This window comes from Anomaloglossus baeobatrachus, chromosome 6 (genome assembly GCF_048569485.1).
Source record: "Anomaloglossus baeobatrachus isolate aAnoBae1 chromosome 6, aAnoBae1.hap1, whole genome shotgun sequence".
In the NCBI taxonomy this organism is placed as follows: domain Eukaryota; kingdom Metazoa; phylum Chordata; class Amphibia; order Anura; family Aromobatidae; genus Anomaloglossus; species Anomaloglossus baeobatrachus.
Genome location: NC_134358.1, coordinates 193,548,484 through 193,572,650, shown reverse-complemented (window position 1 = coordinate 193,572,650; position 24,167 = coordinate 193,548,484). Strand labels below are relative to the sequence as shown.

General features: G+C 42.2%; 1 protein-coding gene across 1 annotated transcript in view; it reads right to left on the bottom strand.

Moving 5' to 3' along the window:
• DOK6 (docking protein 6) overlaps positions 1–6,362 on the bottom strand; it is an 802,283-nt gene extending 795,921 nt beyond the window's left edge. Inside the window, exon 1 of the mRNA XM_075316414.1 lies at positions 6,112–6,362. Coding sequence (XP_075172529.1) covers positions 6,112–6,177 — 66 coding nt within the window. The 5' untranslated portion in view covers positions 6,178–6,362. The remainder of the gene's footprint in view (positions 1–6,111) is intronic.
• Between the last annotated feature and the right edge of the window lie 17,805 nt (positions 6,363–24,167).

Below are 24,167 nucleotides of genomic sequence, written 5' to 3'. Positions count from 1 at the left end.
GTGAGAGGAAACCGGAGAACCCAGAGGAACATACACGGTGAGAACATACAGACTCCTTGCTGATGTTGTCCTCGGTGGGATTCATCGTTGGATCCCAATGCATCGAGACTTCTGTGCTAACCACTGAGCCATTGTGCAGAATGAGTGAAATGCCCTCTTTATATCCATTTACCCCTCTCTTAGCACTGAAAGGTTGCAATGATCCATTGCACATCTTACCTTTTGTTTTAAAGGTAAACTGTCAGCAGATTTTTTTCTATGGAATCTGAGCAGAGATCCTGATTCCAGTGATGTGTTACTTACTAGGCTGCTTGGTGCAATTTTGATAGAATTCCTGTTTTCTCTGCTGTAGATGTAGCAGTGGTCAGAATACGGAGCTGTGTATAACCCCGCCCACATCACTGATTAGCAACTTCCATCGAAGGGGTCACTTTATGCATGTGGGGAGCTAAGTGAGCTTTTACTATATGGGTAAGCAGCTGATGTTTTTTCTCCTCCACCTCCATAACAAAATGTATGTAACTACTGGGTTTCGCCATATGTTGTTAGGAGTAAACCACACTATAGGTGTCTTTGTGTGCTGTATATAAAGACTGACTCCTAGGGGCTGCTGGATATTTATTACCTTAGTCTCACTCTCCTCCCCACATTACTGCGGGTTTCTTCCCCTCCTTACTACCATGTAGGTAGCACTCATTCCCTTTATTGGCTCTATTCAGGCATATTAATATTTGTCTGTCTTTTTTGATAAATAATTCTTTGGCTTGAATGAAGTTTACATTTTTAGCCTATAAATACTGTGGTTGCTTTTCTTTTTATATGGGGATTATGGAGTGGCTATATCTACAACTGAATTATATTCTAATTATTGGAAGAAGAGATTATGTGCAATATGAAACTCAAACTATTCCTCTGAACACTGTATTATTAGCATTATTAACATTAACACTATCACAAACACAGATCAGCTGGACTGGCCTGCACATGAGACCTTGTTCTGCAGTGATAATCTCCTACTGATAAAACACTGATTGTATTAAAACTATAGCACACAGCCTTATAAGTGACACATCCCTGGAATTAGGGTCTCAACCCTTACATTATGCTGCTCAGCACAAAATCAGCCTTTCCTATTGAAGATAATGAGGTTATAATATACATGGACAAGTAGTTTAATTGACTTAAATTGGAAGATCATCTGTAAACTTAAGATTTAACAGACGAAATACACCCATAGTGCTCAGAGCTTTTTCCATAGAAAATATTAAAATGCCAGTAAGCTGAGCGCAGTGGTGATCTGAGGGTCCCTGAGACACTCTGTATAGGATTGTTCAGTAGTATATTGTTATGATGCAAGCCGGCTTTTCCCTGCTATGGTTATACTTATACAGAGCTCTAGCCTGGTCATGTCAGGGGTTAACTTCTCTTGCCTTGTTCTGGATCCCAGGACACTATATTTTACCTCTCTACCTATGGTTCAGTGCCAGTGATATTTCTACCTTACAGCATGTATACTGCCTTTGGTGAGTGTTCTTGATCTGTCCTTCCTCCCTGGTACTGTGCCCTGACCTGTACCCTTCCCCATTCAGTTGCCTGTCCCGGTCCCTGACTTCCTGCTCTTATTTGTTGTTTGTGTTTCCCTCTGCATACCTGATCTCCCGGCTTCTGACTCGGTTCTGTTTTCTGACTTGATTTTGATCCTCCCCTTGCAGTGACTTGACTTTTCTGGCTAGACCCTGATTGTTTGACTACTCTATTGCCCCCTGGTGGTTTGCCTGTGAACTGCCTGCTGAAGTTACTCTGCTGTACTTCAGCTGCCTTTCTGTTACAGTGTGACTTTGTCTCTCCTTCACTACTTTGCTGCCACCTAGTGGGGAATACACTGTACTACGTTTTACCAGCCCTTTGTACAGCGTGGCTTATATACACATATAGAGTGGCTCATGTCTACCAGACACAGAGTCATTGCTTGTTCGTGGATCTTCAGTCTGATTCATACAACGGGGACATCCTTCTTTAATAGCCATAAGCCCTAATGTTCTCATGGAAACACCCCTTTAAGATAAAAAAGGACAGTTAATGGGATTTTTTTTTTATTGGCAACTTGTTTTTTTATTCCCCTCCAAATCGTAGATAGATGGGAAATCCCACATAATTTGAAAAGGACAAAACAGCTTCAAAGGTAACACAGGAGGCATCATTAAGCCTACACATTTAGCACTATAGAGTCTTGACGCTAAATTATATATTTTTTTTTCTAACCTGAGTGATCTTTTCTATTAAGGAAGACATAAGGGAGAAAAAAAAGGATTCATCCCTATAATAATAAGGCCTGTGAGTCACTGATTTTCACAGCAGATGAAATAATGCACTTCATTCTGTCATCAGCTCGTCCCTGAGTGTACTCCACAGCTGATTTTACAGCACTGAATCCAGTAATGTAGTTTCCATCTAACGTGTTACAATAGGTCAGTATATCTCTAGCTGGGATTGCTCACAGGCACATAGTAAGAAAAATTATATCCGTCTCAATGGAGGAATATCTGTCTGGGGCTAATTAAAAGCCTTCAGCTTATAGGACTTTTTATTGCCCCGTTGACATTTAAAATGTCATTAGCCACCTACATTCCTTGGTATGACATAGCGTAAAATCGTCTGCTTAAGATTAGCTTGTCTTAAAAATTAATCTCTTGAATAATAAAAATTTAAGATACATCACATTATCATGGCATTATTTGTTCTAGTTATGGAAAAAAATAGTACTATTTTATTGTGCAAGCCTTGGGTTGCTAATTACATTTTGGTGCGCAATATCTCATTCTTCAGTTGACTTTCCTGGTTTGTAAATATTTAGAAAAATCAATAACACATTAAAAAATTGCAGTCAGGTACTTTGCATATTGGTAGAATTTTTTTCTGTAGTATCAGTGACAAATCCTATTCTTACAAAGAAATAAACCCAAATGTTGGTCACCAATGTACACTGGAGGCATTATTTATCAGAGACAGCCACGGGTTCATAATTCAGATTAGGCCATTATTCACTCTACATAAACACTTAAAAACATTCAATCAGGTTTCCAATTTTATTACCCCATTGGCTTAGATTATTCACAGATTATCATTAATTAGACATATAATTTTTCATAGAAGGAAATGGTGATTAGAAACAGTATTTTATAATAAACATACATCGTTAAGTCACTGAAAGTAGAGGAAACTTTCCTCATCCTCTACACAGCACTAACTGCATTTTCTAGACATTTTTCCATGATTATCGAATGCTTTTATTATATTTCCTTAAAAAATAGGTTGAAAAGACATCATGTCGAAATAACGTACAATGCCAATATATGGTTTAGATCAAAGTCAAAATTTGTAAACATTCTAACAGTTTAATAAACAATAGGGGTGATCGAATACCTCAGATATTCGGCTTCGCGAATATTTGCCGAATAGATCGCCGCTATTCGACTATTCAAGAATATTCGATGCGCAATGTAAGTCTATGGGAAACCCGAATAACAACTATTCGGAACTATTCGGGCTTCCCATAGACTTACATTGCGCATCGAATATTCACATAGCGGTGACCTATTTTTCGGATATTCGCGAAGCCAAATATTTGAGGTATTCGATCATCCCTAATAAACAAGCCTCCAAAATATAGAGTGAAAAAAAGCAAAACAGCCAAAAGTTAGTGAGTAAATTTAGGAATAAATCTAGCACATATCTCACTGAACACATCCAAAAGCCAAAAAAGGCATCGACCAAGTCCCTAGAATCAAGGTCCATGATCATCAGCAGCCTGAAGTGGCCAGAGCTGACACTTCTAAACGACCTCAGTGCTCACAGTCACAAATCGTCAACTGTTTGTTTGCATCTATTACATATTATTTTCATACTGTTGATTCAATATTTATGTTCTAAGTACAGTATATCCACATAATTGCTTGTCTGGTACGAAGAAAAAAAAAACACTAGTTGTACCAAACTTCACGGGGTGAAATTGCCCCCATGGTACCAGACAAGGGTTAATGATCAAATGAAATATTTGTAGGTAGGTACTGGTGTGCAACAGTTAATTCTTCAAAAATCTTTACCCCAACTCATTACAATATGATTTTCTTCAATATTTTATGACTCATATAAATAACACCCATGAAAAAATCAAGAGTTCACCAAATTAGACCATTCTGATGATAAATTATCTAAAGTGATAATATATCATCAGAATGGTCTAATTTGGTGAACTCTTGATTTTTTCATGGGTGTTATTTATATGAGTAATAAAATATTGAAGAAAATCATATTGTAATGAGTTGGGGTAAAGATTTTTGAAAAATTAGCGAGGACCTCCTTAATTATCAATAACAGTGGTTTACAGCAGTTACATTAAACCCAAAGTCTAGCACTAATCTCATAATAGGTTTCTTACAAAATCAGTGAATATAGACAACATGAACAGCTCAGACGCCAAATCAGTGCCAAATAACCACAAAAAATCCTAGACAGGCAGTTTGTGCAGTATGACAAGTCCCCATGTCACTGCTAAAATCATTCATTTTAGTGATAAGAGATCCCGTTAAGATCCAAGCTACTTGAGGAATTTTCATTTTCTGAGTGACTCTGGCTTATCTGACACAGTTTGGGGACGCGATTCATTATTTGACAGGAGTTCTCTAGATAACGCAGGTGCTAGACTATGCCTCCAGCCTGCTGTTCCCTGTCTGTTGGCATCATACAGCCCAACTCTGATGTTTAATCATTCAGCCATGTGCCCAAGATAAGATAACCATCACAGCACTAGTGTCTACCTTTTCAGTTCAGAAAAACATGTTCATCCCTCATCCATTGTTTATGTACTCGGTTTAAGTCAATGACTATAATGGAAACAGACGGTTTGTATACAATTCTTGGTCATTAGAATATCACATAGAACAACAGCGAAAAAACAATATAAGCGTGACACACATGTGAACATATATGTACATCCACATATACTCCTATATATGTGTGTGTGTGTGTGTATATATATATATATATATATATATATGTACTCATCAATATATATATTTTATATATATATATATATATATATATATATATATACTCTAATATATCTATGTAAAGATATATATTTACTCGCATATATCTATACATATGTATACATAATAAAAAAATATATACATATATATATATGAGTCTTTATATATATATATATATATATATATATACAATATAAATAAAGATATATATGTATATATATATAAGTATATATAGATAAACGCAATATATGTTTTATATATATATATATATATAATGTATAGATACATGTGAATGTATATATATGTATAGATATATATACATATACACATACATATGTATGTAGCGCATATATATTCTCTTCTACTTTATCCATAGCACTATCCCATGCGTGACCAGTGATGCACACACTTTTGAGGATCAGACAAACATGAAGTTGAGTGGGTTGAGGAGGGGATAAGGGGGTGAAGGTAAAGGTTATAACATTCATCTCAATGTTCAATTCTATAAATATTTGGTTTAATTGTAATATTCCGCAGCCTTTCTACTTTTTAGAATGTTAATCCACTCTTCATCATCAGTTAATCCTCACAATGCAAGGTAACAAATAGCAGTCTGTTATCCACTGAACTCCCATGTGGGTACATTCCTCAGACTATGCTTAATCCACTCAGGAACTGATGTCCACAGCAACACAGTGCAAATCTAAGAAGTGTCTGGCAAGGTTATTCCTCTGAATCCAAAGCAGATAATCAGTTTGTTGTGCTTGACATTAGGAAGCAATGTTAGAGCCATCCATACAGCGGGTGAAGCCACATATACATTCACCAGATGCGGGGAACATCTTCTTTTCTGCCCCCATGGATATCAGAGCAATTCTGTATAAATGCAGATGATCTCCATCCTGCTGTACACAAATCATACACTCCACATCCCTCCCTAAGGAACATACAGTATACACTGAAGTAGCTAAAGATAGTACAGTACTGCCTGTCACACAAACTATACAGCACAATCCATTACAACCAGCAGAAAAAAAGCCAATAGTGTGGAATTGTCACTTACCCCAAGCTTTTTGCTTCTGATTTTTACATAGCCTTGCTTTACAATATCATTGAAGTTGGATGCCATGGTGAATAGTGCTGGCTTCCTCTAAGTATCCTGGGTTGCTCAGTCTTTTGCTGTATTAGATTGTGTCATACACCCTCCCAAGTGTTTGACAAGGTGGCAACAACAGCCCTGGATGACAGGATGGCTGTGGTGGAGTCCAGCCTTAGACTGGCGGAGCTGTCTCTGTCTATAGCGGCAGAGCTGTCTGTGTCTATGTGCCCAACAGCAGGAGCTCCCTGCAAAAGCAGCCACTCAGTGTCAGTGCTCAGCCCCCTCCTCTCCCCCAAGCATGCTTTACTGAATATCTAAATTGCAAAAAACAAGGCAATGTAAAATAGGTGATTATCTAGAAAAGGCAAGAAAAGCCTATTGTGAGCAACGCAAGGCACATTTCTTAATTGAATGTGAATAAGATATTTTCATAACAACTTCCATTCTATATTCTTTGCTTTCATTGTTCCGGGGAAGGCAATTCTTTGTAACCCAGTATAATCCGCTATATAATGTAGCCTATATTATCCTGTGACTGCTTCCACAATTATACGCATGCTGCTCATAATATCACTCACTTAATAGAGAAAAGCACAGTAAAAAAGGGAATAAAATGTGTGAATATCTGGATACTCAAATATTTGGATACATTTCTAGTAGGAATAATGACTGTTTTATAACATAAAATGGGACTTTTGTTATTACAGACTAATGCTTTATGTCAATGGCTCAATCAAGGTTTCAGTTTATTTAACGGTATTTTTTAGAAATTTTTCGAAAAACCAAGAACATTTACAAATGAGAAAAAAATGTAATCTAATTACTATTCTAAATAATCATTGTTTTTCATCCATTTTCTCCCTTTGTCTCTTGTGTAGCAATGATGCTACTCCCATAGTGACTGCATCCTCCGATGTCTGTAGGGTGACGAGTCCAAATAGCAATGTAACAACCACTGCGACAATATATATTCTGTTAAAAGGAATCCGTCACCAGGTTTATGCCACCTAATCTAAGAACAACATAATGTAGAGACCCTGATTCCTGCGGTGTGTCACTTACTGGGCTGCTTGCTGTAGTTGTGATAAAATCACTGTTTTATTAGCAGGAGATTATCACTACAGGACTAGTAAACCTGCTGCCATGTAGTCTAACCGCACCCCCATCACTGATTGGTGTCTATACAGTGTACACAGAAAGCTGCCAATCAGTCGTGTAAGCGGAGTACACAGAGCTCAGCAGATGAAAGTGTATCAAAAGTGCAGCAAGCAGCCCAGTAAGTGAAACACTGCTGGAACAAGGATCTTTGCCCCTATTTCTTGCTGATCTTAGATGAGGTAGTGCCAGATCGCCTTTAAGTCCCTATGGATGAAATGTTACAGCAGCAGTGTTTGAGAAAAATCATTTTACTGGTATGTATACTACAGAATATGTTTTTGTTCCCCTTCATTTTATGTTACCGCCATTGATAATATTTATAGTGTCAGAATCCTTGAAATACTGTGTTATAATTATTGGTATAGTAGATTGCCCAGTTAGTATTAAAGTAGTGTTAGGTTATTGTAATATATTAAATATGTTGATGTAACTTGAGCAATAGAGCAGGAGAGCCGACAGATCCAAGTCCGTCACAGCTTGTCTCAAAGAAGCTACAAATGTTAAAAAAATAGAGAGTGCATAGTCTGTAGGGGCGCAGAATAATGGAAGATGGGTCCAGTAAAAAATGTTCTTCTTAGGGCAAGTAACATAAAGGTCCCTCAGGAGCATGACAAGAAGAAATTCCTGCCTGGGGTGGCATACACTGCAGATACATGATGAGTTTGGGATCTTCCACACAATATTTGGATTCATCAAAAGAACCTAATGATGAATGAACCTATTTTTTTAGCCTAAGATTGGTGAAGATTTAGACTCCAGGCTGCTCAACGTTCATATGATATGGATTGATCAGTGTTCCCAGACCTTGCTTAAAGAGAACCCGTCATTAGCCTGTTAAACAAAAGGTATGGCCATAATGAGACTGTTATACTAATTGAATAGCTCTCTGTAGCCTAGTTGTTTAATCCAAGGTATATATTTAGGTGCAATAAGCTTTTTGTGTATTGGGGCAGGACGGTGGGTAGGGTTTTCAGGGTTTGCCCCTCCATGTATATATGTGCCTCCTTTTTTGAAGTTCCTGTTAGCACCACTCTTACCGCATGCGGCACTAGCGCACATTCATCTCCCAATGGTTTTCAGTGCAATGGCACCGGTGACATCCCCACTTCTCATATGTTATCAGCTCCATCTACAGCCAAATGTAAACAGTCTATAAAACCATACACATTTTTCAGTGGCCAGTCCCAGGTACTACAGCTTAGCTCCTATTCACTTTATTTGTGATATTAGGCTGAGGCCACAAGGGGATTACTGTGAGTGCTCGTGTGATGCCCTGGCAAAACCAGGTAGTCACAGATGACTGTACCCCCAACCAAGGGTGCAGGAATCGCTTCCTCCTTGGGATTACACACACACACACCCACATGGTGCATATGAGCAGCCGCCCCTCCCCCCCAGTCAGTAGCTGAAAATAGCAGCAGGGGAGGAGTTCAGTCAGTTGGAGGAGAGCAGCAGAGCAGTCAGGAGTGTCTCCTGGGCTGCAGAGAAAGGAGCAAAGCGGTCAAGGGTTGGAGCCCCTGGCCTGCGGGAACAAGTCAGAAACTAGGAGGGGACCCAAAGTGGACCGGGGTAGGGTAGTGGCCCTCCGGTATTGTGAACGGGAACCCGGAATAGTGCAGGGAAGTGGACTTCCCTCGTTCCAACCAGAGGAGCTAAGCAGACGGCAAGGTACAGTGCAACAAAAGAGGGCTCCTGCTCATTGCACCGTGTGTGGGACCAGCACACCCCTCCAAAAGGCTCCCAGTCACCGGCAAGTTGGTTTACAAAGGACTCTGTGTTTCCTGACCACACACATCAGCCTAGCTTCATCCAACACCAAAAAAAACGAACTGTGACTTTCCTGCTCCCTGCAATCCCTGCCACCACCACAACTCCAAATAGGGCCCCGGGACTACACCTCCCCTACCCGTGGAGGGGATTACACCTTGATGCCCCACACCACCAGTCCCGGGCACGGTCCCCAGGGGCAGCGGCGGTGCCACCATCTCATCACCACAACCCACGGGTGGCGTCACAGACAATCTCCCTTACCTAATCCCCTTTTTGCTGTGGAGCCTGGGATTACAGACCGGGTCACGCCACTGTGATACCTACAGAAGTGACCCCTTGGCCCAGATCTGAGTACCCCTTATCTCTGGGCGACACACTCACATGACATTCAACACAGCGGGAGCTGTGTCTAAGTAAAATAACTTTGTGTGTGAACATGACTTTCAAGACAGTCTCATTTACTAAATGTTGCCCATCACTTTTCTTCATAAAAAAGATTGTCGTGAAAAAATTATGTGCACATGTAATATACTGAGCAAATAATTGGAACACCTACACATTACACTTATAAGAGCTTTTATGACATCCCATAATAAATCCTTAGGCATTAATAAAGAGTTGGTCCCAGTGGAAACAAATTTCCATTCTTTTGGAAAGGCCTTACACAAGATTTTGGAGTGTGTCCTTGGGAAATTCTGCTTATTGATCCAGAAGAATATTCATACACAGTCAGTGTTTTGCTTTTCTAAAAAAATATTTTAAAATCATTGACATTAAATATCAGTTAAGAAAATACAAAGCATCAACAATGTAAAAAATCTATTTCTGTAGCAAATAATAAATTGCAGTAGATAAGGAAAGGAAGTGAGAAAAAATAAGAACGGTTCCTGAGAAAAGGCACTAAGATTTAGTGGAATCAGTAAATGGAGTCCTAAAGAAAGAACGCCCTACCAGGGACGTTCTGAAAATCTTATTTAATAAGTCTAGACACATCAAATAACTAGTGATGGGCGAGTGTGCTCAGCACTGCTTGGTACTCGATCGAGCATTGGGGTGCTCGAGACACTCGAAACTCCATCGAGTATCCTGGTACTCAGGAGTCATGATCACCATGCAGTTTTTTTCAGCCACTGAATATGCGGAATATGCGGGGGTTGCCTACCAATCATGGTCATACCATGATATGCCATAGTCATAACACCCGGTGATGCCACGCTGGGCACACTGTACCCGGAAAAAGTGCAGGGAGAGTTTCTGCTGGAGAAGGGACAGTGTGTTAGTGCAATATTAGTGCAATATTAAACCAACAGTCCTTTTCAGGGCTAATTCTATAATGTACCACTCTTAGCTGCATTTAAATGTAGAGAAAGCTGCTGGAAAAGGGATAGTGTATTAGAGGCATGTAGGCAGGGAATCCAGCCTTACATACCGTGCTGTTGCTCTATATATATAATCTATGTGAGTATGCTTTGTGTCACTTTTCAGTAGACTCAGGGCTGAATAGGGCCTTGGAGGGTGAGTCATCAGTGAGGGGGTGCGCAATTTGTGTAGGACTAGGGTGCCAACCTCTGCGGCAAGGTAGGAACAACTTAAGGTGCTTTACAGTTTGATCAGCTGTTACCCATCTGAACTGTGTACACCTCAGTTTTGTCATCAGGATTGGTATTATATATTTGTAATTGCTGTAATTTTGTTATTATAATCTACTGTATTTATATATATATGTTTGAATATTTTTAATGCATACTAATAAATCTTAGATTTTAGAAGGGATTTTTTTCATGTTCAAATTTCAGTACCCTTATATCTTATCATTTGAGGTAAATTCTAAACGGTAATATTTCCAGGGCAAGCAGTCCGGATATGAAAGAACATTGCACCCTATGTACTTTCTCCATCTCCGCAAGTTCCACATGCAAAGATTCCTTTTATTTGACAGAAGCAAGCGCTTGAGTGGATACTGAAGCAGGATGGTTATGCTGATTATTGTGTCATAGCCGCAAACCATTTTCGTTGATTCCTCAAAGTTTTGTCAATTGAGTGAGGGCTATCAGATAGCCCTCCAAAATTCATGAATAGTGCCACCAAATGGCCCACTAAAAATTTGTGGTGAGCGTTGCATAATGTCTCTGATTATATGGTGGAGTAGGAGGATTGCAAGAAAAATATAAACCTAAACTATATACCATTTTTAGAGTGGGAATAGGTGCAGAAACACCAGAAACAAAAGGAACACATAACTCTTGCCCTGGGAACTTGCCGTGTGTGGGTGCAATGAGGAACAGTTGTCCGCCTTCTCTCTGCATTGTGTCTGATTTTGTACTCTTGAGTCTGTGCTCTGTGACCAGTTTCTCTGTCCGCCAAACTACATTAGATTCACCTTTTCTTAGCGTGTTTAGTTTCTGTTGTCCATGCTTAGGTTTTATTAGGATAACAGGTGAATTCATTTACTCATTTGCTTGCACAATTACCTTTTGAGTGCGGCTTTAATTACGTTCCTCCGGCTGACATTTCCTGCCGGTGATATTCTCCATTGGAAGTCCAACCATATTGATGTTAGTTTATGACAGTAAATGGAATATGAACTGAGATATTCCTCTCAGCTCTTTATGTTCTCCACTCTGCAGCTATCTTATGTTTTTTGTAAGTGGGATGTATATTCCTTAGCAATATTTATCTTCTATGTTATTTTGTATTTGTTGTTTGTCTTACTTAATCAAGGATCATTTTCTACTTCAGCATACCTTTCCTTCTGTGGGTAATCTGCCCTCTGCTCTGCCTTCCTGTTCCTTATGAGGAACATAAAGTGCTTGATGGCCAATCAGGTAACAAAGGCCCAAGTTGTCATTCTTTAGTATGTGGGCAAGGCTACTGCAACTACAGCAGGAACCACTAGGGACTGCAGGGCTAGTAGGATCTCTAGTCTTTAAGGGAACCAACAGCACACATTGTAGTCTTTAGTGTGCTACCTTTACCCTTTGTGAGTGTGAGTTGTTGTAAGAACATAATACAACTTCTGGCCATCCCACTTTCACTTTCTGCCAGTTGTGATGCTGCTTATCCTGCCACTCCTGTACTCCTGTCTCAGCATAGCACCTTGACAGGTTGGGAAAGTGACTTCATGATCTGCCATCTCGTCTTACACTTCCAAACTCTGGTCCTTCTACTGGCTTGTTGACTTAACAATATGACTTGTTGGCAACTGTGTTACATCATCGACCCCTTGAGACACTAATTGCCGTTGCACACCACTGTCTTTTCACCATGCCTGCTCAAATATTTGGTCTGGAACTGTGTTCAATCATCGAATGTTTGTAATTTCAAACCTTTGCCTTCTTCTGACCATGGCTTTAAACGTGCAGGGTGATAAGCCAGAATCAATGAAAGAAAAAGTAAAGACTCACTCCTCGCAGTGTCCGAGTTTGGGATCACTTGTTTCCTGGGACTCGCCATGCTGGGGAGAAAGATGATCAGGTTTAGAGTTATGTGGTCCAGAATCTTGACTTCTGAGACTGGACTGTGTGGAAAACAGGTTGGGGCTGGGAAGCAGATTGGAAGTACTATCTACCATCCGATTGACCACCTGTCACACTGTTCTGGATTCAAGAGTGTTGTCCATGCCAACCTGCAAAAGAGGTGCAAGAAGCTAAATCTCCTGGATAACCATGTTTGTTGTGCTCCCACCTGAAAGATGTAAGATTTTATTTTTGAAAATAAAATATGTAGCCCTAAAAAAGAAAATTGAAGGCCAACTGCTGGCCCTCTAAAACCTATGAGTGAGGGCTGCATGATAACCCTCCAAAATGTATGAGTAAGAATTGGCTGATGGCCAACTGTAGATATGGTGTAGAAGGAGGAGGACCCAAAAAAAATAATAAAAAAAAACATGAACTGTATACTCTTTACTCTTTTTAGGGTGGGAAGGGGTGCATGGGAATACAGCAGAAAAATGGTACATTTGATTTGGCTTTATGTTCTGCTGCTGTCACCCACTGAAATAGAGAATTCAGAGCCAATCCAGACCTTGTTCATTTTGAGAACAGTTAGCCTGTCAGCATTTTCAGTTGACAGGCAGATGCACCAATTAGTTATTATGCCCCTGGTGGCACTTACAAACCCATGGATTCAACTTAACAAGGGAGTTAGTTGTGAGCCTCAGATTTGCCTCAACTCTGTGTAAAAAAAAAAAAAAAGATGCATTCATACAATGGGGGAAAGACCCAAATGCACAGCTTGTGTGAATGATAAATGGACAAAGGGCTTGTGGCATTCTTTCTTCTGGAATGGACTGGAGAAGTTCCCCCCTACATGGTTATGAATTTTCATTAGCAAGGATCCCCAAGGAGATAAGACAAAGTTTCGAAACCCCTGCTTAAATCTTTAAATCTATTTGAAACATCAGGGCTGCCTGATGACCGGAGCTGGACAGGACGAATTGCTGCCCACTTTTGCTGGAACAAAATCAGAGTCACATGTCTGAAGGTCCTTGTTGTGGCACTTGTACTCGGAGTCGTGGCATCCAAGACTTCTTGTTGTTGGCCAAACAAGACTCACCCTTTCTAAATGTAAATGTTTTCTGAGGCCCTACTCTATGTGTGTTCCACGGTGTATTGCAGTTCCTCCATATAATTTTTGGCAGCTCTTGCACATAGTGCATAAGCTTTACTAGTCTAGGAGTCCCACTCTTCCAAATAGGGAGAACATGTTTTCTGAGGCTATATTTGTGTTTTCCAGGGTTTATTGCAATCGCGCCTTTCAATTTTTAATAGGTCTTCCACTATTTGCATAGGCTTCATCAGTCTAGGAGTCCCACCCCTTACAAATGGGAAAAAAAATCTCATTCACATGATTACTTTTTTAGCTATCAAATGGAAAAGTGGTGCATGTTTTAAAGAAGGAGCATGTCAATGCTTTCAGCATTTTTGCAGCATTTTTTCACCATTAAAAGTATAACGTGGCGTGGGGTGGTAGTCGTGGGCGAGGTATTTGTCTGCCGCACCCCGGCACGCTACAAAAAAATGGAAGTCCTGGCTGGGTGTGTGGTGTTGCCAATGGTTTGGACTGGCCAGGACCAGATGGTACACAGCTCATTGAGGGAGACCACAAGTTCATAAAAAATGTCATTTTACTGAGCATAAACTTGTCAACACCAATGTACATTAGATAGTGGACATAAATCTTCTCACATGTTTCAGTGTCACAGAGGAGCATACAACCTTCAGTTCAGTTGTTCCAACCTCCATAAGTCCTTTTCTTCCCTTCACTACCCAGCCTAGTACCACATCACAGTCCTTGGAAGACATTCTCCTCCTCAAGCAGTTCGACGTCTTTTCCCTCTTAGAGAGATTTTGCCAATATGGCTGGACCAAGCTATAAGCTACTGAAGACGCCTCAGGGACACCTGCTTAAGACACTCACGCCGTTCCTTGTCCCGCTCTGTCTTGCACCAGACTTGTTATTCTCTGTCAGTCGTTCCTTCTTTTCCTCGGTCACACTATTCTATGTAACGGTCTCCCTCTTTTCTTGTCACCCATATCATGCGGCTCTGCTTCTCCTCAGACCTGACGTCTGTTCCTGTCACAAGCTAGGCCCTAACTGACGTTTCCACAGCAACCGTTTCTCTCCCTCAGCAGTAGCTCTTTCCCTATTGGTTAATCCTAGAATCCCAGCTGTCACCTGTCTGTCACCGGGCAGATTTAACTTTTCACTTGCACCTATAACACTAATACCTTATTAAGCCTCCTACATTACATACTACATAACATTACACCTTATATGTATACACATGCATTACATCATCAATACTGCTACACCTCTACATAGTAACATTCTCTACTCTGCTACATCTTATACATTACAATATGCATAAAACTCTAATACATCCTTATAACACACAATAAAGATTAATAACCACGTTTTAGAAACATGTTATGTCTTCTGGGGGGTTTCTTCTCCCAGGGGCTTGACCACCCCCTTACAAAAGCAATGAGAGTGCAGAAATGCAACAAAAACATTACTTGTGAACATAGCCCAAGGGCTGGAGAAGGTGGTTTTCTCTTTAGTTAAATGTACCTTATATACAAGACATTATACAGGAAAAAATATTTCCTAACATTTTTTCCTACAAAATCAATGTTATCTTTGGTTTGGAATGTGTTATTGCCAGTCAGTAAAAGTGGCTTAAAGGGGTGGTTCACCCATTTTTTTAATTTTCTGTAGGAGTTTTACTTACCTTTCTAGGCGTTTTCTCCATTGGCTTCTGTTTCCAGTTCTGGCACTGAGCGGCGCTATCCTGCACGCTCAGTGCCGGTTACATGACCCCCTGGAGCTGTGGCCGCCAGCATCCTCTGACGTCCCGGCATTTCCGGGCTCTCAAACAAGACGGGTACGTCAGAGGAGGCTGGCACCACTCACACTGAGTGACAGGGCTGTGGGCGGTGACTACCGCACATCACAGCCCAGTATCGAGGGGAGGATCCGGAGGATGTCAGTGTGGAGCCGGCGTCCTGCAGATGGTGAGGCACAGGGCGCCAGTGTGCAGTACAGGGGGGGGGTTCTTCAGCTGAATCCCCCCCTGCACGTAAGTATGTGATCACACTGTCCACCCGCCCGCTCTGCTGCGATGTCAGGAGAGCGGCCGGTGTCGGGCAGTGTGATCATCTGCTCCTCCCAGCAGCACTGCAGGACGCAGCAAGACACTGACAGGCATGTCACCGCTGTCCTCTGCCATCTGTCCTGCTGCATGGGACCAACTGTCTGCACTCTGTCACCTGCACCACAAGTCACAGAGTGGAGACAGTTGGTGACATGTAGCATCCGGTCACCTGCACAACAAGTCCCAGAGTGGAGACAGTGACATGCTCTGCTCTGACACATAGTGTGCTATATGTCACTAACTGTCTCCACTCTGGGACTTGTTGTGCAGGTGACCGGATGATACATGTCACTAACTGCCCCACTCTGTGATTTCTGCTGCATAGTACCAACTGTATACACTCTCACCTGCACAACAAGTCCCAGAGTGGAGACAGTTAGTGACATGTAGCATCCGGTCACCTGCACAACAAGTCCCAGAGTGGAGACAGTGACATGCTCTGCTCTGACACATAGTGTGCTATATGTCACTATCTTTCTCCACTCTGGGACTTGTTGTGCAGGTGACCGGATGCTACATGTCACTATCTTTCTCCACTCTGGGACTTGTTGTGCAGGTGACCGGATGCTACATGTCACTAACTGTCTCCACTCTGGGACTTGTTGTGCAGGTGAGAGTGTATACAGTTGGTACTATGCAGCAGAAATCACAGAGTGGGGAAGTTAGTGACATGTATCATCCGGTCACCTGCACAACAAGTCCCAAAGTGGAGACAGTGACATGTAGCATCCGGTCACCTGCACAACAAGTCCCTGAGTGGAGACAGTGACATGCTCTGCTCTGACACATAGTGTGCTGCATGTCACTATCTGTCTCCACTCTGGGACTTGTTGTGCAGGTGACCGGATGCTGCATGTCACTATCTGTCTCCACTGTGGGACTTGTTGTGCAGGTGACCGGATGATACATGTCAATAACTGCCCCACTCTGAGACTTGTTCAGGTGAGAGTGTATACAGTTGGAACAATGCAGCAGAAGTCACAGAGTGGAGCAAGTTAGTGACATCTATCATCCGGTCACCTGCACAACAAGTCCCAGAGTGGATACAGTGACATGCAGCACACTATGTGTCAGAACAGAGCATGTCACCAACTTGCTCTGCTCTGTCATCTGCGGTGCTGCATGTCACGTTTTTGCCGCGATTTGGTGCGTTTTTTGCTGCGTTTTTGCTCACTGCGTTTTTAATCAGTGCACAATGCCATTAAAGATTGTTGATGAAAAAAAAAAAAGGTCTGATGTCATTTCCTTATTCAAAATGTTCATTGTATGCAGGAGAGCAGACAGCAGCTGCAGAACTACAAGGCTCAGCATCCTCCATTCACTAGTGTATGCAGGAGAGCAGACAGCAGCTGCAGAACTACAAGGCTCAGCATCCTCCATTCACTAGTGTATGCAGGAGAGCAGACAGCAGCTGCAGAACTACTTGGCTCAGCATCCTCCATTCACTAGTGTATGCAGGAGAGCAGACAGCAGCTGCAGGACTACAAGGCTCAGCATCCTCCATTCACTAGTGTATGCAGGAGAGCAGACAGAAGCTGCAGAACTACAAGGCTCAGCATCCTCCATCCAGGACTGTATGCAGTTTTTTACCCAAAAAGAAAAAAAAAATGACATGGGCTTCGCCATGTTTTTGTATGCTAGCCGGGTACAGCAGGCAGGTACGGGCTGCCCCCAACCCCCAGCTGCCTATTTGTACCCGGCTGGGAACCAAAAATATATAGAGAAGCCCTTTTTTTTTTAATTATTTCATGAATTTCATGAAATAATTTAAAAAAAAAATGACGTGAGCTGCGCCTTATTTTGGTGTCCAGCCGGGTACAACTAGGCAGCTGGGGATTGGAATCCACAGTGAAGGGTGCCCAAGCTTTCTGGGCACCCCCACTGCGAATTGCAGTCCGCAGCCACCCCAGAAAATGGCGCTTTCATAGAAGTGCCATCTTCTGGCGCTGTATCCAACTCTTCCAGCTGCCCTGATGCCGGGTGGCTAGCTGAGTAATAATGGAGTTAGGGCTAGCTGTATATTATCAGCTAGCCCTAAGCCCGAAATTCATGGTGTCACGCCAATATTAGACATGGCCACCATGAATTTCTAGTAATGATAAAAAAAAAACACAACACAAAGAAAAATATTTTTATTAGAAATAAAACACAACACAATTAGTGACTCCATCTTTATTGAAATAAACCCCCCTCCGCAGTAATCCTGGGTTAGGGTCCCGTGCCGTCCAATCCGGATCCAATATCATCTGATCGGTTTGCTGGAAGGCAAAGCGATCAGATGATGTGTCAGGTTAAAGGATGTGAATCACATCACACATCAGCTGATTGTATAAAAGCCGATTATACAATCAGCTGATGCATCAGTAGAAAATAAATAAATAAATAAATAAATAAATACATACTCACTTATGTGCTGATTACCGGCAGCTCCTGCAGTGGAGTCTGATCCTGGCCCATCACTGCAGGAGCTGCCGGTAATCAGCTGATGAAGTCCCCTGACGGCAGGATCAGCTGATAGCCGGCCGGGCGCGAAAAAGCCGGCGATACCGCGAGAATTGATCAGCTGATGCGTCAGGTGACTGCATCAGGTGATCCACCGCCAGGTCCTGCAAGCTTCGTACGTGCCCCGGGGAGACTGCACACAGCCAGAGCGGCGGGACTGAGACAGGGGCTGGAAGCAGGCATGGCACCAGGACCCTGCAGACAGGTATGACATACACACACACATACACACTCACACACACACTGTATATATACACACACACACTGTATATACGCACACACACTGTATATACACACACACACTGTATATACGCGCACACATACACATACACTGTATATACGCGCACACACACTTTCTTCCCCTGGCTGTGCAGAGCTGCTGCTGTCTCTGTGTGATTGCTCTCAGTGCACATCCACTGGGAAGAGGCAGGGAGGAGGGTTTGGTCGGAGAGCAGAGTGGGTGTATTATACACAATGGGTGTGTTAGATAAGCTAGACACCGCCCTAGAGCCACAAAGAATTCTGGGACTTGTAGGAACTGAACACAGGAAGTCAGAGGAGAGATTAACCCCATCAGAGCTGGAGCCAGCAATGAGCATGTGCTGCTGCTAGTGCACAATAAAAGGTAATTTTGCTGAAAAAACATAATAGATGTGTTGAGGGGCACATATTAGCAAGATTTATCAGAAAAATAAAATCAGTTTTGGTAACTGGACAACTTATTTAATACTCAGACACCATTGTTCCCACCAGTGACCTGGGAGTCAGAGAGGGTCCAGGTATTTTTCCTATGCGGTTTCCTTTCTATTTGAGCACTGTTTATCAATTTCAAGAATTTTCCTGCCCCACCAGATCTCCTGGAGGGTCTGCTCCAAAAATGCTTGAGTTTCCCATTAATTTACATTATGCTTGTTACTTGAGACAAGCACCCAAGCATTTCGATTTGCTTGATTCAAGAACTGAGCAGTCGAGTATTTTAGTGCTCACCCATCACTACAAATAACATATCATATATAGGATAACAGCATTTGCATCTCCTTCCTCCCTCTCCGGAGTGCTCCTGATTAGCCACACCTTTATGAGTTATTGTCAATCTAATCTAATGTACAATATCCTCATGTACTATTAATACCCTGCCTGATCAGTTTTATCTTCTGCCATTTACATCAGTATAGCTGTCGGTGTGGATTTACAGTACATCAATAGCTCATTCTAGCAAAGCTGAACTTTATTGTGTTCTCCCATAAGGGCAATTCAAATCAGTATTGTGAAACTGCAAATGCTGTTCTGTTGATGCACATGATAGAAGATAAGCGTCTACCATATCCATGAATTGAGTGCCATTTGCAGTTTCACATCACTTGTCTCTCAACATTAATACTGTATCAGCCTCTGTATACAGAGCCCCATCCAAGTCCTCTAATTACAGGACTATTCTTTAGCACATTGCTCTTTTCAGCCCCCCCCACAGTATATCACTCCTCTCAGCTCCTGTTTATAGCCCCATCCGGCAGTATATCTCTACTGTTAACCCCTTGTAAACAGCCCCATCCTACAGTATGTGTGAAGAATATCAAAGGGAGCATTCTTTAGTGTAGAAATAATGTGCGAAGATGGGTGTAATGTATAGAGTACTGCTCACCCTGTCTAATTGTGCAGAGGTCAGGCTCAACACTGAGACATAACACAAAGGTGCATAATCAAATCTCCTGGACGGCTGCTGTTCCACCTGTTCAACAAACCAAGGGTAAATTTTCTGTAGGTGCAGGAAAAAAACAAACATGAATAGTGTGAGAGCCACTAATAGGAGTAACCAGAGGGTAACATCATGCAGTATATCTCTCCTTTCTGCTTCATCCTGCAGTAGATCTCTTTTCTCAGCCCCTCTATTCACAGCTCCATCCTACAGCACATCACTCATTTACAGTAGGTACCATCATACAGACACACTACTTCTTCCTAGTATGAGCTCTGCACTGCAATGTGGGAGGCTCCATCTTGTTCTGTGACATCATCACTCACCTCTCATCAGAAGCTTTGCTCAATACATGTCCCAGAGCACAGTAACTCTGTCTGGAAGCCAGCTAAGAAGCTGAGTGATACTGCACTGCTCATGATTGATAACCACTTGAACTACACAGGACAGTTCCAATGGCAACTGGAGGGCAAATAGAAAGTCATCCTTGGATGGTGTTATGTGCAAAATGGTTTGCTAAATTAACCCAAATGAACAAATATATGTGTACATTACTATAAGACCACATTGTGATTCTGGGAATAAAACTTAAAAGATAAGAATAAAATCAATTATTTAACACATCTTAGTCATTACAGCCTGAAGCAAGTGCAGGAACCTAGTGAAGATATTCATTTTAAAGCCTGCACATCTGGCAAACTTTGCAGCGGGACTTGATGATTATGGATGAAGATCTCTTCGAGAGGCAAGAAAAGGGTGAAAGATTACCCAAACCACATTTATATGTATTCCAACAATTTGCAAGTGTGGTTTGGAAGAGAATTCTAAAATATGTCTATAAAGTAACATTTATACTTTACTGTATTGTATTGTATGCATGCTGTGTATTCATGTTGAATGTTTTTGATTATTTGTATAGATAAATATAGTCATTTACTTTGATATTTTCTGTCATTATTATTATTAACATTTCTTTTTAGATTGCATTTTCACAATAAATGACTTTTCAAATAAATTCCTTTTCTCAGTTATATCTGAGTGATAAAGAATGTTGAAGCAAGGTCTAAAAACATGGATAATGAAGAAGAGCTAAAATCACATACCAGAGCTCAGTTTATCTTAAATTGGATTCCATCAATGACTCAGGACTTTGAAATCCAAGTACAAACCTTTGAAAGCAGACATCCAGATTCAGCACAGCTGATTCAGTATTTTATATCTTGTTAATAAGTTTATATGTAGCTTTATGGAAATATTATTATTTACAAAGGTGCAAGCATTTTACAAGATACATTATATTTACATAAAAACAAACAAATCCTCAGCTGTACTTTGTTTCCTCTGTTGCCTACAGCACTGCAGTGTTCCTATTACAACTACCGCCGACATGGCAGATGTGGATAAATACTGAGTTTGGTGGCGCTGATGATGTAGACACCACAAGTCGCTGACCGTAGTGATTAGCTATAGCAGTACCTGTAGTCATGAGGTCGCTATGGCCCCTTTCACATTGCGTTCTGACCTATGTACAGTGGTCCCGTTGGGGCTTCCATCTGAATCCCCCACAAAATGGGTTTCGGACACATGTGTTGACGGGGCCATTGATTATAATGGTGCAGATGTAGTCACCATATGCTCTGTCGTGCACTATTTTCAGGAGTATACGCTTTCTGGCGACAGATACCCACTACGTCGGACTGTCCATCCCTGGAAAGCGTATAACCCCAAAAATGGTGCACGACAGAGCACATATTGACCCCATCTGCACAATTATAATCAATGGCCACGTCGGTGCATATGGCCGCAACCTGTTTTGCGTGGGATTCAGACGGAAGCCTCGATGGGACCACTGAACGCAGGTCAGAATACAATGTGAAAGTGGCCTATGGCAGACTGTCAATAAGACTGGAGTGAGAGAAGATTTGTAGAGCTAATTTTTTTACTTTTAAAATCTACAATTTGAAGGAAGGAAAATATTTTGGACAATGCATTTTAAGGGGTATCTGTTAGTAAGATCAACCTCCGTCCCTCCCCGCCTAGGGATAATAAAGTAATGTTTAAATTTCCTAACTTTAATTTGATATATAAAGCTTTACTGCAGAGCTAAGACATTACTCAGTAGAAATCTATTGTAAAAGTCCTGTATAAGGACTACCATCTCAAACATCCATATACATTAGGTTCAAAAATATGTGGACAGTGACAAATTATTTGGCATTTTCACTGTTTACCAAAACATATTCAATATACAGTTATATAATTGTACCGCCCCCGCGACAGCCGAGGGGCTACTCGGATCCAGAACCGCAAAGGCTCGAGGGGTCTCTGGACCCGAGGCGGGGTCGCGCGGGTGCTCGAAATGAAAAAGGGGGTGAAAGGGTGGTTTGGATAATGTTCGTGACGCCACCCACGGGTCTTGGTAAAAATGGGATATTACCGCTGCTGCTTTTAGGAGAGAGGAAGAGCGCCCGGGAGCGATGGGATGGCAGCTGGTGTTGCTAACCCCTCCGTGGACAGAGGAAGGTGTCCCGGGGCTCGGTGATGCCAGGCTGGGGACCCGTTGGAAGCAAAGGGGCACAACGTACTCACACAGTCCAGATATGCTGACACTGACACAGGTAAACCAAAGTCTTGAATACCCTGCAGCCTTAGTTCGTACACGCTGGGTCCGTGCCCTTTTGGCGTTGCTGGTTGGTCTGAAGCCTTGCCCCTTGGCACTGTGTTTAGTCTTGGTGGATCCCTTTCGCCAAAAACTACTCGGGTAACGCTCACCTGCGTTGCTAGCAGGGTGGGCTTGCTCTCAGGGTTCACGTTTGGGATTTTCTGGACGATTTTGGGAAGTCCTATCCCCCTCGTTGCGCTAGTACCTCGATTTTGAAGCGGGTGGAGAGCGGTTCATGAAGATTCCATCCTTGTCGGGTGAATTATTGGGCTGCATAAAGCTACTTCCCAGCCTAGGGTCCGCGTACCCCGTCGTGCCCTGGCCCCTGCCCGGTTGTAGCACAAGGCCACCGGACTGCCCTCCGTGGCAATAGTATGCCCCTTGCCACTACCCTCTGCGACTGGGGTTCCAGCTCCTTCCAGGCCAGGCCAACGTCTGGCACCTGGGACGGGTACAGGAGCCCAGCTCCGCAGCGTGACCTTTTCTTGTCACTGCTCACTGACACTCTCTGACTACTACTACTGACACTTTTGGCCCTCCTTCTACCATCCCTCCATCTGGGCGGCCCTATTCCTCTGAGGCTACCCAATGGGTGTTTGGTGGGTGGGGTGCAGAGTGTTCCTCAGGATTTGTGTATTCTTGTTCTTAGAAACACCAAAGGGACAGGACACGTAATGAAGGAGGAGTGGGTACCATGAAGAAGGGCAGATTGCACGGCACCCTGGTCTATCAGGTCATCACATAATCATAGGGCTTAAAGAGCAGACACTGCTGTATGGTTCTCTCACAAGCATATAAATACAAAGGTGCAATCCAATAAAAAAAAGGTATTGCACATGTACAAATGTTATTCAATGAGTCAGTGCTGTTCTGCAATTTTTTCCTCTGCTGGAAGCAGCATGCAGCGATTGTCCCTGTAAATTGGATGAGATTTGCTTATGCGAGTCTATGGGTGTGACAAAAAAAATGGATGCCAAACGGACCTTTACGTGGCATCCATTTTCTACAGTTACTGTACATTACCATTCTGTAGCATAGAAGACTGTAAATGGTCCTGTAAATGATTGTTGAATAATAGCTGCTGAGGAAAAAACACATTGGATATGGCCTGCATACGGATACTAGGCAAGAAAAAACTCACACATGAGCATGACAATGGGACTGATTTTTATATACTAGTGTGAGCTACCTTTAATTTGAGTGTAATCACTTCTTAATTGGAGTAAGGATTTAGGAATTATAGCTCTTTAATATGTAACTGACTCTTTTTCAAAGGACCAAAAGAAATTGATCAATTATCGCAAAAGCTCTTTAATGTGCTGAATGAGCTATTCCCTCATTAATCCTTTCCTGACATTGGATGTTCCGGCACATCCTATTTTGTGGAGACATTCTGACATTGGATGTACCGGTACCTCCTGGTGTTTGTGTGGTCACAGGCTCTGTGCACAATCGATCGCCACAGGGAGCTCGACTTACGTGACAGCCAACACCCAGCTGTCAAAGTCAGGTCTGGTGCCTGCTCTGCTCCCTGCTCTTTAACCCATTAAATGATGCAATCGCTTGCGATTACAGCA